Consider the following 14687-nt stretch of genomic DNA (forward strand, 5'->3'; position numbering starts at 1 on the left):
GAAGCAAAAGTATACATGGGAGTATGATCAATGAAGGTGAGAACGGGTTTCCACACTAGCCCACAACATTTTCCTTTATATTAGCATAGCTGAATTACACTATGTTTGCAATGAAAAGGTGTGATATGGTGTTTTTAAAAATTATAATACTGTTGGGTAAGAATAGCTGAAACCCAAAAATAATGCATTTGAATAAGAAATGTAATTTATTTGAGTACTGATACTTTTTGAAGAAAAGTGTGTTTAAACATAGATGGAGAGAGTCTAAAAGGAGCTCCTTGACATTTTTCAGAATTATAAAAAGTTAGAGTTGAAACTTACTCTTTTTATAACTGGATAAAACTGGTTCTTGATTAATTTCACTCCAGAACATTGGCTTCTTTTGGCTCCTGGGGTCTTAGAATTGAAAAGCAGGTGAAAGGTGTTCTAGCTCACTCTCTTTCCTAATACAAGAAACCCCTTCCACAATGCCCTTGACAAGTGGTCAGCTAAGCATTACTTGAGCACTTCTAGGGACTGGGAGCTTATTACTTCTAGAGCCTGTTGGATTTTAGTGCAATTCTAAGGGCTAGAATATTCCTCATATATAGCACTGAAATCCAAACACTTTCTACCCACGTCTCCTTCTATTCTCCCCCGTCTGAGCCCTGAGTGTAAATCCACCAGTGCTAATTATTATTCTCCCTCTCCTTCTGATCTGTATCTAGAAGAAAGTAATACAATTTGCAGATAAAATGTTAAACACTTCTTTCCTAAGCTATACAAGCCTAGCAATTTCTCCATAAATCCTTTTATTAAACGCTTAGAGCAGAACAAAATGTTTTTAATTAAATTCAACAATCCTGACTTGTTTAAAGTGATGTTTGTGTTTATGGATTAATAGTCCTTTCCGACATCCTTGGATTTGAGAACTTCACAGTCCGTCCTTACCCTTGAACTTTGGGCATCCCCTGGTTTCTCACTCACAGACACCTGATCTGTTGTCCTCTCTGGGCATAGAGCTTAGAGGCAAGTGCCTTCCACTCTGAGACTCTCTACAGGCTGGCCTTTTTTCCTAGCTATTCCCTACAGTCATTCATATTGTCATTTGTTCTAAAGTAACATTTTTATTACCTTTTATTCATGTCTTCCTGAATTACCTCTAGGATCCTTTCCACTTCTAAAAATGTCTGTTTTTTTCTCTCTGCATCAGGTAATTACCTTTGTTAATTTAAAGGGATTAACCAAAGTATCCTGTGTTTATTATTTTTTTTATTTTTTATTTTGGAGACACAGGGTCTCACTCTATTGCCCAGGCTGGAGTGCAGTGGCAAGTAGCTGGGATCACAAGTGCTTGCCACCATCCCTAGCTAATTTTTGTATTTTTTTGTAGAGATGAGGTTTCACCATGTTGCCCAGGCTGGTCTCGAACTCCTGAGCTCAAGCAATCTGCCTGCCTTGGCCTACCAAAGTGCTGGGATTACAGGTGTGAACCACCGTGCCCAGCCAAAGTATCCTATTTTTGATGCATATAGGCATAGCATAAATATCTTCATTTTGAGGTCCAGTTTTTTAGTTTGGGGTGTATGAAATCTCCATTTTTGTAGCAAAAAATGGTTGAGACTGGGTGCAGTGGTTCACATCTTTAACCCCAGCACTTTGGGAGGCCAAGGCAGGTGGATCGCTTGAGTTTAGGAGTTCTAGACCAGACTGGGCAACATGGTGAAACTCCATCTCTACCAAAAATACAAAAAATTAGCTGGGCATGGTGGCGTGTGCCTGTGGTCCCAGCTGCTGGGGGTGGGGGTGGGGGAAGGGCTGCAGTGGGAAGGGAGGCGGAGGTTGCAGTGAGCCTAGACTGTGCCACTGCACTCCAGTCTGGGTGACCAAGCAAGACCCCATCTCAAAAAAAAAAAAAAAAAACAAGTTGAATGTCAGCAATTTCAATTCCAAATGGCCCAATCTAATGTATTGTAATCTACTGTTTTTTTCCTTAAAAGGGTACTGGCAAATCTTTGAAAACGGAAGAGAATTTAGTTCTCAGGGAATCAGATGGGGTGGGAAGAGGACAGGGTATGGAATGAGAAGCCACTTATTTTGAGTAGAATGTCACTTAATCTTCCTGGATTTAGCTTCCACATTTATGCAAAAGGAAGCTGATAAAAATGCCTATGTAACAAACAGAGTTGCTGGGAGGCTCAAGGGTGGAAATGTTAAGTAAAAGTGATTTTTAAACTGTGAGGTTGGTTTTATTATTATGTGCACAGGCTGATTGTTTAGGATAAAACAAAAGTTGTCTGTGGCTTTACCTCGGTATGCAGTAGACTATAAAAAGATGGTCTGTCTGTAATCCCAACACTTTCAGAGGTTGAGGCAGGAGAACCACTTGAGCCCAGGAGTTCCAGACCAGCCTGGGCAACAGAGTGAGACCCCATCTCTAGGAAAAATTTTTAAAAAGCCAGGCATGGTAGTGAGTGCCTATAGCCTCAGCCACTTGGAGGGTTGAGGTAAGAGGATCACTTGAGCCCAGGAGGTCGAGCCTGCAGTGAGCTGTGGTTGAGCCAATGCACTCCAGCCTGGGCAACAGAGCGAGACCCTGTCTCCAAAAAAATGTCTTGGGGTGGAAGACCTGAGTGTGAATCCTGGCCACTGGCTAGATGATGACCTTGGGTAAAACACTTAAAATCTATGAAATAAGCCAGATGTGATCACACACCTGTGGTCCTAGCTGCCTGGGACAGGAGAGAGGATGGCTTGAGTTCAATGCTGCAGTGAGCTATGATTGCACAACTGCACTCCAGCCTAGGCAATGGAGTAAGACTCCGTTTCTAAAAATTCTAATTTTAAAAAATCTGTGAAATTGATTAATAGCACTTAAACTCCAACAAGGTAGACTTTGCAGCCCAGTATGCCCCAATTAATGTGAAGTTCCCTGCCTGCTCTTTGTCTAAGTTCTGATACCTCTATAGGGCTGAGTACAGGGTGTTTCCAGCCTGAATCATCCCCAGCATTGTTCAAGGGGTCAGGGTTCTCTTTCTAGTTTCCATTGGTTTTCTTTTTTCTTTTTTTTTTCCCAGACAGGGTCTCATTCTATCGCCCAGGCTGGAGTTCAGTGGCATGATCAGGCCTCACTGCAGCCTTGACCTCCCAGGTTCAAGTGATCCTTCTGCCTCAGCAACCCCCAAGTAGCTGGGACTACAAGTGCGAGCCATTGCACCTCCATAGGTTTTCAGAGGCCCCAGCATAACCTCCTGTCTGCACTGGCTCCCTTCCCTCAGTCTCTATTCCTAACCTACCCTGGGTCCTTTCCACAGTACACCAACAGCAGGTCCATCTAGCTCCATGATTTCCCAAGAAATAATGGCTTAATCCTCTCATAACTTTCTTTTGACTTTAACCCAGAGGATTGATATAATATTTGATATATTTGAGCTAAAAATTCAAGTTTTTCCTTAGCTTGTACCTCTGGCACCTCTCCATGACCTATTCTCTGTCATTAATTCTGTGGTACTTGAAGGTAACATTTGGACCACATTATGGAGATGGGCTGACCTGTGTGATGGGGGTTGTGCTGACACTGTGAGTGTTGGGTGTATATGAGAGGACCACTCTTTAATTCAAAGAAGGGTAGGACAGAGAGGAGTTTCGTGGAAACTGCCTCAGGCCTACTTTGTTCTGGTTGAGATGTCCTGCCTGTGGCTACATCCATCTAATACTATTTAGGACATGAAAGGGCTTAGAATCAAAGCCTCAAATAGGAACATGTCAGGCCAGGCCACATCCTTCTCTAAATACAACTCAGTGTCATGCTGCCTCCAAGTAGAACTGAAGCAGGAAGACCCAGGTGTCCAGGCAAAGAGCTGGTCTCTCTGGGTCCCTCTGCAGAGATCCTGCATTTTTCCTTTTTGTAGCCAGCCTGCTGGCTTATGTTAAATGCCAATTTCAACAGCATGTTTTCATGCCTGCTGGTGCCCACTGTAAATCTGTGACATCTACATGATGATAATGCCCCTTATCATCCAGAGGTGAAGTCTCTTTGGAGCCACATGAACCAGCTGATGGAGCTCAGAGCTAAAATGAGAGCCTCAGGATTTGATCCCAGAGAAGAAAGGCTGCCACTGACTGCTTTCTGAGAAGAAGCTGGAGATGATAGAGAGGAGGTTACCCCAGCAAACAGAATGTTCCCCCAGAGGAAAGAGGATGCAGTTTTCTTGCTTACAGCTAGCTAAGCTGAAAGCACTTTCCCCCTAGAAGAACACGGGGACCCAAGAATGACATGCACTGAATGTGACCTGGGGAAAAGAGAAGGCAAGGCAGTGGTCTGGACAATCTTGGGATGTGCCCATCCTGTCTGCTCAGGGAAGGGCAGAGATGGGAGGCCTTCAAAGGCCTTGAGGAGCAGCCCTTGCAGGCCACAGCTCTAGGAGCCCTCAGCAACAGGATTCTGCAGGACAGAGCAGTCAGCACCCTCCTCTTACCGCCACACTGCATTCCCTGTGTCACTTGCTCCTTGAGAACAACTCCTCACCGAGGATCTATGTGGGGGTGAAACTGCAGCCTTAACCCAAACCCTGCAAACAAGCGTGAGAAGTCTTTCCATTTACTACTAATTGCCATTCTGAATACCAGCCCTCTGCCCTATAGGCAGTTATTGAACAGCCTGCCCCTTTCTTTGCCCTCGTGGTAGGACTGAGTTGTCTTGTTTTCTCCCCATGTCCACTAACCCCAGCCATAATCTTGATTCTAAGATTGTGCCCACTTGTCTTACTTTCCACATGGCCCTCTAGGCTACAGGAAGTCTGGCTCCTCACCTTTGTACACAGGAGGGTGAATAGATAATTGCCGTTGCTTGCCCCCAGCTGCAGGGATGTGGCCCAGGCTGAAGACCCGTCTCAGCTCAGAATGTTCCAGTGTCTCCTGTCTCATTTCGAGTAAAGTGAAGTCCTTTCTGTGACTGCAAAGAGGCTCCACAAAACCTGTTCTGGAGCCTATTCTCTGACTTCATCTCCTATATATTCATTTCCTGTTGCTGCTGTAACAAATGACCATGAACATGGTGGCTTCAAACAACAACACAAACTTATTATCGTACAGTTCTGTGGGTTGGAAATGCAACATGAGTCCCCATGGGCTAAAATCGCAGTTTCAGCAATCAGGGCCACATTCCTTTTTGTAGGCTGTTAGGGAAAAGCTGTTTCTTGCCTCTTCCAGCTTCCAGAGACCACCACACTTTCTCCATCTTCAAAGCCAGCAATGTTGCATCTTTCTGATCCTCCTTCCATAGTAATCTTTCCCCTGGGCCACAGTGGGAAAGGTTCTCTGCTTTTAAGAACACCCACGATTACACTGTCCTCACCAGAATGATCCAGCATAATCCCCCTACCTCAAGGTCCTTAATGGAATCACATTTGCCATATAAGGTAACATATTTATAGGTTCTGGAGATGAGGATGTGGACATCTTTGGGGGATGTTATTTTGTCTACCATTCACCTGACCAGCCTGCCTCACTGTGCCATTCACCAACCAAGCCACGCATACGCTCACCTCAGGGCCTGACCTTTTGTTCCCTCTGCTTGGAACACGCCAGATACCCCAGATCCTCAGATACCTGGATGTCTTGCTGTCACACTTCCTTAGAGAGGTCTTCCCTAACTCCCACCCTCTCCCATCACAGTATACTCCCGTCTCTGTTTTACTTTTCTTCATTGCATTTATCACTACCTGACATATTTGTTAATATTCCTCTGCAAATCCCCCCTACCAATACAGGGATTTTGTCTATTGTGTTCATTGCCCTATCCCCAGCATCTAAAACAGTGGCTGCCATGTAAGAAGTTCTCAGTAAATATTTATAGAAAGGAGGGACGGATCATGCATCAAGGACCTCTGCAGAGTTCTTATGTGAAAGACTGGCTCAGCATGTAGAACGGTAGAGGAAACTGGCTTAAGCTTTAGCAGGAGGACCTGAGGATGGGAATGGGGAATCATGTTCTGATGCTAGGAGTCCTGACTGAGGAAGTCTTCTCTGGGGATGTATGGGTTAAGCACCTCTCATTTATTTGGACTGGTTGAAGGATGAGCAGGTCATTATCCACATTCCATTATTGGCAGGTGTACATCTTTCTATTATTGGAAATCCTCAATAAACTCACCTGAGTTACATCAAGACAAAATCCACTTTCCATTTGACTCATCAGAAACCTCTTCACCATACCCCGTGAATCTACGTGCTGCTGCAGCTGCTATTTGTGCCTGTAGGAGGGAAGGTGGCATTGGCAGAATTAAAATGCCATCCCGCATAGTGGACGCTTAGCAATCATAAGTTTACTTTAATTGAAACTCAGAGTGATAGACTGGCACTTTTACTGCCCTACTTTGGGAACACTTTGACCTACTTAGAGGTAAACGTTTTTGGAAGTGGATAAAACCTGGAGTGGTTTGTTTTTAGCAACTCCAGCTGCAGCCATCTTTCACTTTGATAAATAGCTCATCTGCCCCTGAGCTCAGGCCAGCTCAGGCGGCTGCTCAGTACAGATATCCAGGAACCTGTCCTTGTTGCCAGCAGCTCTTCCTCTCTGTCATCACAGAAGAGGAATGTTGGCCATTCTGGGGAGACATCTGTGTCCTCTCAGTATGGCCTGAACCACTCTCCTACCTTGAACCTGGTTCAGACCAGAGAGTGATCAGTAATACTTCCTGGAAAAAAAAAAAAGAGGGTGGCTGCAGGCTGAGCTGGGGCCTCTCTTAAGGATAAGTGAGACAGCTAGAAAGAGGCAAACAGGTGTCAGGTGGGCAAGTGCAGAGGAACACATTTAAAGGTCAATAGGTGAAGACATATGGACTGAGCTCAGTAGTGGTTCAGTCATTAGAGTCCAGGAGCTGTCTGTCACCAAGTGGATGATGGTACCCATGGGACCAGCAGTGGTGCAGTGGTTAGACCACACTAAACAGCGATAAGAAGGAGAAGAGATTACTATGCGTGATTCTGGCAAGCACAATTTTTCTGTACACATTACTGTTAAAATAACACATATTACCTGGGAATAGTTACCCACATAGATATTATACACTTTTGAAAAAAACATATTTGGGCTGGACACAGTGGCTCATGCCTGTAGTCTCAGCACTTTGGGAGGCTGAGGTAGGATGATTGCTTGAGGCCAAGGGTTCAAGACCAGCCTGGGCAATGTAGTGAGACCCCATCTCTATAAAACGAAAAAATTAGGCAGGTGTGGTGGTGCATACCTGTAGTCCCAGCTACTTGAAAGACTGAGGTGGGAGCCCATGATTTTGAGGTTACAGTGAGCTCTGATGATGCCACTGCACTTTAGCCTGGATGCCAGAGCAAGACCCTGCCTCAAAAAAAACCCAAAAAACCCACCATATTTGGAGTTCAAATTAAATATAGAAGCAATGTACACATTGTACCTCCTCTCTCTAATTGAAGTGTTTCTGGTTACTGATGACTATTGTCTCGATTCCTCTTTTTCACATAAAGAAGAAACCCCTACTTTGTGTCCAGTACTATTCTGTTTCCATTTCTTTTTTCTGCCACAGAAAATTAAACCAACTTCTGCTAGAATTCAGCCTGTTCTTCTTTGTCTTTTCTCAGGGAACAGGCCTTATTTAATTTACATTTTCCTTATAAACTCCCATATATAGGTTAGCTTAGTGACTTACAAATAGTAAATGTTCTAAGACCAATTATTTGTTGAATAAATGATTAGTACTTGGAAAGAATCTTAGATGTTTAGGCCACAGCCACAAATGGAGGCCTGGGCTTGGTAATTTGAGAACATTGATTAGCCATCCTGGTATTAGCAATCAGGCAGTTCATAGATCAGAAATCTACACAGGGAAGATGAGAATTAAGGAACCTGCAGTTAGCAACCAGGGAGCATGGCAGGCAGTGGAATAATGGGTCAAGGGACCGATTGTCAGAGTTTGAGAAAGTAAAACCATTTATGTCCAAGTGTTTCCTAAACTCTACAGTGCAGGAACTCATCCACAGTATGAGTGGCCTTGGGCCCTAAAGTCGGTGGTTCTCAGCTATGACTTCACATTGAAATCCTCTGCAGAGCTTTTTAAAACGCATAGATTTCCAGCCTGACCAACATGGTGAAACCCCATCTCTGCTAAAAATACAAAAAAATTAGCTGGGCGTGGTGGCAGATGCCCATAATCCCATCTACTTGGGAGGCTGAGGCAGAAAAATCACTTGAACCTGGGAGGCAGAGGTTTCAGTGAGCGCTCCAGCCTGGGCAAAAAGAGCGAGACTCTGTCTCAAAAGAAAAGAAAAGAAAAGAAACAAAAAAGAAATGCCTATCACAAAGAGTTCAATAATGATGACCTCTGCAGAGCTTTTTAAAACGCATAGATTGGCTGGGCGTGGTGATGATTGCCTGTAGTCCCAGGTACTCGGGAGGCTGAGGCAGGAGAATCACTTGAACCTGGGAGGCGGAGGTTGCAGTGAGCCAAGATGTGCCCCTGCACTCCAGCCTGGGTGACAGAGCGAGACTCCATCTAAAAAAAAAAAAAAACCAAACCTATAGAATCCAAATCTGGGGGTGAGTGCTACAGGTAAGAACCCCTGTGGGGAAAGGAGAGCAAGGGAATGGTTGGAGTGGAGTTAAAGAGATCAGGGCCTGGCCTCTGCACTCACCAGGAACCATGTTCACGGCTCACTGAGCCTATGTTCTATAAAAGGTCTCAGTACTTGTCACAGTAAGAAGGGTCTCCTATGAATCTCTAGGCCTGAATTGGGGCATGGTTGCTCTTCCTTCTGTCTCTGTCCTGAGCTCTAAGAAATGTGGGGAAATGATTGTGATTTAGTAAAATTCTATTCCTGTCCATCTGAAGAGAATAACCCTAAAGGAAAAAAAAATGGACATATGTCTGTTGGTGGAAGAGACAGATGCCTGAGGTCATGGTCCAGTGTTACTGAAGGCTGTGGTTAATGTGGAGGGAGAGGCAGTCACACTGGTGCCTGATATCAGGCCTGGCGTTGTGGTACACCTGGCCTACTACATCTGCAGGCTGATACCAGAAATTCTTTGGGGTTCACTGTTGGAAATGAGGGTGGGACATAAAGTGGTCACATAGGTAGGCAGAAAGCCTTATTCATGTAAAATGGACTTAGGCTGCAGGTATCACTGAAGACAAAGTCTGCCAAAAATATAAATGAGACTCAGCCACCTAGTTGAAAAGTAAGACTATTGTAAATATATTGCTTATAGCTTAGGAGTTTTTAGCCTGAACTTTGGGAGTGGGTGGGTAGGTATGTGAAAACCCTGAAATAATAAGACATTCAACTGGCTTACACAAAAAGGAATGTATAAGCGAGGGGCTGGCACAAGTAAAGTCCAGGAATAAGGCTTTAGGAAGAAGCCTCTCTAGCTATTCAAATGATATCACGGGAAACTTACCTCTCTTTTCTCTCTCTCTCATCTTTTCCCTGTGTTGGCTTCATTCTCAGAGAGCTTCTTCCCATATTGTTATAGCAAAATACCCCCAGCTGCTTTAGGCTAACATTCCATCAACTTAGAAATCTTGTAGAAAGAGATTGCTGTTTTCTCAGATGTTCTTGCTAAGATTGCAGGGTTTATGCTCATTGCATAAACTCGAGTCATGTGCTAAATCTGAACCAATCCCTGTGGCTGCCTGGCCACACCCAGGTCATGGGCTTATCTTTGGAGTAGAGGGTGGACAAGGGGAAGATGTCAGCCACATGCAGAAACATGGCCTCAGAAGGAAGGAGGGCTGGTTCCTCAAAGACAAGTCAAGGTGCTGTTAGAAAAAGAAGGTGCACAAATGCCAAATGGGCAAGGAAAATGTCCGAATCTCGAGTAGGTCTCTGTGTGTTTCTGTACCAACAACATCAGCATCACCTGGGAACTTGTAGCAGTGCAAATTCTCAGGCCCCACCCCAGACCTACTAAATCAGCAACTCTGGGAGTGAAGCCTAATAATCTGTGTTTTAGCACACCTTCCAGGTGATTCTGATATATACTCGAGTTTGAGAACCATCATACTGCACCAGTGGTTTTCAAACTATGCTGCATATTACAAACACCTGGAGAACTTTTAAAATACTTGTGCCCAGTTGCACCCAAAGTCAGTTGATCTAAAACTCAGGGTGTGTGTGTGGGGGTCGGGGAGGGGAGACTCAGGCAGCAATAGCCTCAAACTTGGTTCCACCCCAGAGCCTAAAAAATACTAATGCCTAATATTTTTAAACGCTTCCCTCCTGATTCTTATCAGCACCAATGTTTTAAAATCATATCCTCCACCATCCCTTCCAAATTGTCTTGAGAATATTAACTTAAAACATCTGGATGCAGGCTAGAGAATCTAGGCATCTATTAACCCTCTCAACTAATAAACCTGGTCACATATCTGATGTGGATTAACTTTTCTCTCACATTCATGATGAGTCTGTCCTAGGAGCTAGCTTCAGAAGGACTGAAATTGTTTTTGTTCACCAATGTAGACCCAGTACCTAGAACAGAGCCTGACGCAGAGTAGGCACTCAGTAAGTATTTGATGAATTAACAAGTAGGTCCACGAACAGTTAGTGTCCCCATGTTGTTTGAGATGTCCTTGATGGCCAGGTGTGGTGGCTCACACCTGTAATCCCAGCATTTTGGGAGGCCAAGGGGGGCGGATTCCTTGAGCCCAGGAGTTCACGACCAGCGCAGGGAACATGGCAAAACCCTCTTTCTATTAAAATAATAATAATAATAATAAAGGAAAGGAAAGGATTTCCTTGTTAGGTTGTAGACACTGGCTAGTCTCATTCTGGAAGGCATGTGAGGATGGCAATGGGACTCTTGGGTTATTGGTGTCTAAGCCCAGAATGAATCTCCAGCATGGCCAAAAATGTATTGACCTTGCCAACTTAAGATAGGAAGAGGTTCCTAATGGTTTTATGCCTTTAAATTGAGATAGGATAAATTCCTGGGTTATAAGAATTAGTAGAGGCTGGGTATGGTGGCTCATGCCTAAAACCCCAAAAATTAGATGTGCGTGGTGGCGCCTGTCTGTATGCCCAGCTACTCTGGAAGCTGAGGCAGGAGAATTGCTTGAACCCGGGAGGCAGAGGTTGCAGTGAGCCGAGATCATGCCACTGCACTCTAGCCTGGGTGACAGAGTGAGACTCTGCTCAAAAAAAAAAAGTATCAGTGGAAACATGCCCAATGGACCCATTTTGCCTATAGTGGACTACTTTAGGGTCTACTGGTATTTGATTTCTAAAGTAAGAGTTGGGTCTTTCTCAAACATGTAACTCAAGCCAGTTTCAGCAAGATGATAATGTCATTAGTCTCTTGCAAAGAATTGTGACAAAAAAGTGATCCAGTGTTATCTGAACACAAAAACCAAGAGGGAAGATTTCAGTAAAAAACAAACTGGTTTTTCCCCATGAAATTTTGAAGCATCTTTGAATTCCCATCATAATGCCCCCAAAGTGTAAAAAGAGATGGATTGGGTGGGTAAACCAAATATTGAGCCTTGGACCGTAGCATCCATACTATGGATCACAAGCAAATAAGGTTAATTTTTACAGACATTTTTGGTCTGGGCTTGCAAGAAAAACAAAATAGGTATTGTCTTTGGTGACATGGAAGAGAGAACTAAGTAATAGTGCTGGTTGTTGTGGGTCAGAACTGGAACCCAGGATAACTATGTGAGGATTAAGGATCCTACAGTAATTCAGCCTGGCAAAATGAGACTGACCAATTATCAGGATGGTCAGTGAATCAGGAATCTTGGGTGCAGACAACATGAGCAATTTTTATTTTTATTTTTTTTTTGAGACAGAGTCTCACTCTGTTGCCCAGGCTGGAGTGCAATGGTGCGATCTCGGCTCACTGCAACCTCCGCCTTCCGGGTTCAAGCAATTCTCCTGCCTCAGCCTCCCGAGTAGTGGGGATTACAGATGTGCACCACCATGCCCAGTTAATTTTTGTATTTTTAATAGAGATGGGGTTTCACCATGTTGGCCAGGCTAGTCTTGAAGTGCTGACCCCAGATGATCCGCCCACCTTGGCCTCCCAAAGTGCTGGGATTACAAGCGTGAGCCACCGCGCCCAGCCAACATGAGCAATTTGAGCCGTAGTTTCTCTGTTTTTGTATGCGTTAGAAAGAGCACCAGAGATTCATTTCCTGCTTGACAGTGACGTTCTTATGTAAACCTTGCCAAGAGAAACCATCAGGGAGATGGCAGTAGTAGAACTAAAGGGTAGATTTTTGACTTTATGTTCTACTGTTCCAAAGGGGCAAAGCTTTTTAGAGTTTTTCTTCAGAATTAAACCATTAAAGCCTCATCATAGTTTATTAATTCAGTTTCTTCAAAGGTAAAACAGGACACTACTTTACAAGATTTTTTTTATGAGGATAAATGAGATAATATATGGATAACATGGAGGAAACTGCTTAGCATATAAATGCTCAATAAATGTAAGCTATTTTTACTCATTAGGTCATGCTTCGATCATTTACTGGTATCCCAACCATGTGGCAGATGCCTTGGCACATATTTTTTTGGGGGGTTGAGCTGTGGGGGATGGCGTCTCACTCTGTTGCCCAGGCTGGAGTGCAGCAGCACAATCATGAGTCACTGCAGGCTTGACATCCCCAGGCTCAAGTGATCCTTACACCTCAGCCTGCCAAGTAACCAGGATCACAGGTATGGTCCACCAAGCCCCGCTCATTTATGTACTTATTCATTTATTTTTATTATTTGTAGAGACAGGGCCTCCCTGTATTGTTCAGGCTGGTCTTGAACTCGTGGGCTCAAGTGATCTGCCTTGGCCTCTCAAAGTGCTGGGATTACAGGCATGAGCAACCATGCCTGGCTGTTACATAGATAAATAAAGCACAAATCTAAGCATGGTTCCAACTGGGAAAGGAAGCCCCAAATCCTGGTAACTTTTGAAAGCCTTGTCCCATGAGTGTGTTTCTTCCAGGAAGGCATTGGTTACCTGGGTGATCAAGCTTCTGTTTTTCATTCCTCCCACAAACTTCCCTTTTTTCTGATGAATGGGCCCTCTTTATGAGTGTTGTATGTTTCCAGCAGGCCCTTTGCCCTAAAGCTGGACACAAAGGAATGGGAGAGACACCCTGTGAGTAATACAGTGGTTCGTGGGAAGGTCCCACTGATGTGGTCCAAGTGGGCTTCAAGGGGGTTGTGGAAAGCAAGCTTGGCCTTGAAACATGAAAAAGATTTAAAAGATAGGGATAGGGATATAAGTAAAGGCATGATAGGTCTACTGGGCATATTGGGCAGGGGGGATGGTGAATGGAACTCTTGCACTGTAAGATGTTTGAAGTTTCTCTGTAGGCATTCATTCACCTGGAAATATTAAACTTCACCTCTGTAACAGGATGTTAGCCCAGAAACATGGCCTGAGAAGGGAGGAGGACTGGTTCCTCAAAGACAAGTCAAGGTGCTGTTACAAAAAGAAAAGGGAACAGATGCCAAATAGGCAAGGAAAAAGTCTGAATCTCAAGTAGGTCTCAGTGTGGTCCTGTACCAACACCAGCATCACCTGGGAACTTGTAGCAATGCAAATTCTCGGGCCCCACCTCCTACCTACTAAATCAGCAACTCTGGGAGACATCCATAGATATTTTTAAATTCTACCATCAGCTGTATGTGGTAGCTCACATCTCTAATCCTAATGCTTTGGGAGGCTAAGGCAGGAGGATCACTTGAGCCCAGGAGTTCAAGACTAGCTGGAGCAACATAGCAAGACCCTGCCTCTATTAACAAAAATTTTTTAAAGAAAATCTACAACCGTGGAATATATGAATTCTTTTACAATTTTTTTAAAATGGGGAAACTGAAGATAAAAGGTGAAGTGACTTGCCTAAGGTCAAACAGCTAGCAGGCGGCAAAACTGAGCTTTGAAGGTTGGTTGTGTGATTCCAAACCCAGAATGTGTTTTCACGTCATTACAGTTGGAGAGCTGATCAAGATGAGGCACTGTTATCATTATTAGTAATCAGCATTACACGGAAGGAAAAGAAAGCGTTGGGGACGGTGTTTTCAAATACAGAGGAGGCTGTGGGGAGGGAACGGGTGAGGATGCGAGGAAGAAAAGGGCATCCTTGAGTCTTGGACCATCTAAGTCTGCCTGCCCCTCTCTCACCTCTTCGGCCCCATCTAGTTGTATTTTTTAAGCCAGCGCCCATTGTGGTGGCCTTTGAGGGAGGAAGTTGCATATAAGGAGCACCTACCTGTTTGGTGCGAAGGGCTCAAACTCCACCCATTTGCCCCGTGCCCACAGCACTGGTGCCACAGGCAGCGTTGCATAAGGCTCCGGCCGCTGCTGGCCAGGTCTCCTGCGCACAGCTGGACCTTGGAACTCCGCCCCTTAGGCCCTCCCTCCTCTCCTGGCCCCTCCCCGCTTCCCAAGGTGGCAGTGGCTCCCAGTAAGTCAGAGCTGCGGCCGCGGTGCAGGGAGAGCACAGCGGAGAGGGCGGGAGCGAGGGCTAGAGCCGGCTCTCGGGCGGCGGCGCTGAAGTTTCCTTCCCGCCGCGCTCTCACCCCCGGCTGGCGCCCCGTGCTATGCGGGAGCGCTGGGGCGGCGGGGCAACATGAAGGGCGGCGACAGGGCTTACACCCGAGGTCCCTCTTTGGGGTGGCTCTTTGCTAAGTGCTGCTGTTGCTTCCCGTGCAGAGGTGAGTGGCTGTCGGCGGCCTTG

The 14687-nt window shown here is 45.0% G+C and overlaps 2 protein-coding genes across 27 annotated transcripts in view; one reads left to right on the forward strand and one right to left on the reverse strand.

The window, feature by feature from the left end:
• KALRN (kalirin RhoGEF kinase) overlaps positions 1-14687 on the forward strand; it is a 694106-nt gene that overhangs the window by 534206 nt on the left and 145213 nt on the right. For 6 of the 26 annotated variants that reach the window (XM_055259676.2, XM_055259677.2, XM_063630180.1 and 3 more), the window contains exon 1: positions 14404-14664. The exons of 17 other annotated variants lie outside the window; for them this stretch is intronic. In XM_055259676.2, the coding sequence (XP_055115651.1) occupies positions 14580-14664 (85 nt within the window). In that variant the 5' untranslated portion in view covers positions 14404-14579. Of the gene's footprint in view, positions 1-13655; positions 14665-14687 lie in introns of those variants that run through there. 3 more of the 26 variants (XM_055259685.2, XM_055259686.2, XM_055259684.2) reach the window with 3 other exon arrangements.
• Positions 659-11806, reverse strand: LOC129471266 (zinc finger protein ENSP00000375192-like). Its single transcript, XM_063630206.1, has 3 exons — positions 11037-11806; positions 2692-2695; positions 659-1770 (listed from the first exon to the last, which is right to left on the reverse strand). The coding sequence occupies exons 1-3, from the start codon at positions 11184-11186 to the stop codon at positions 1625-1627; spliced, it is 300 nt and encodes a 99-aa protein (XP_063486276.1). The 5' UTR covers positions 11187-11806; the 3' UTR covers positions 659-1624.

This window comes from Symphalangus syndactylus, chromosome 21 (genome assembly GCF_028878055.3).
Source record: "Symphalangus syndactylus isolate Jambi chromosome 21, NHGRI_mSymSyn1-v2.1_pri, whole genome shotgun sequence".
NCBI classification, from domain to species: Eukaryota; Metazoa; Chordata; class Mammalia; order Primates; family Hylobatidae; genus Symphalangus; species Symphalangus syndactylus.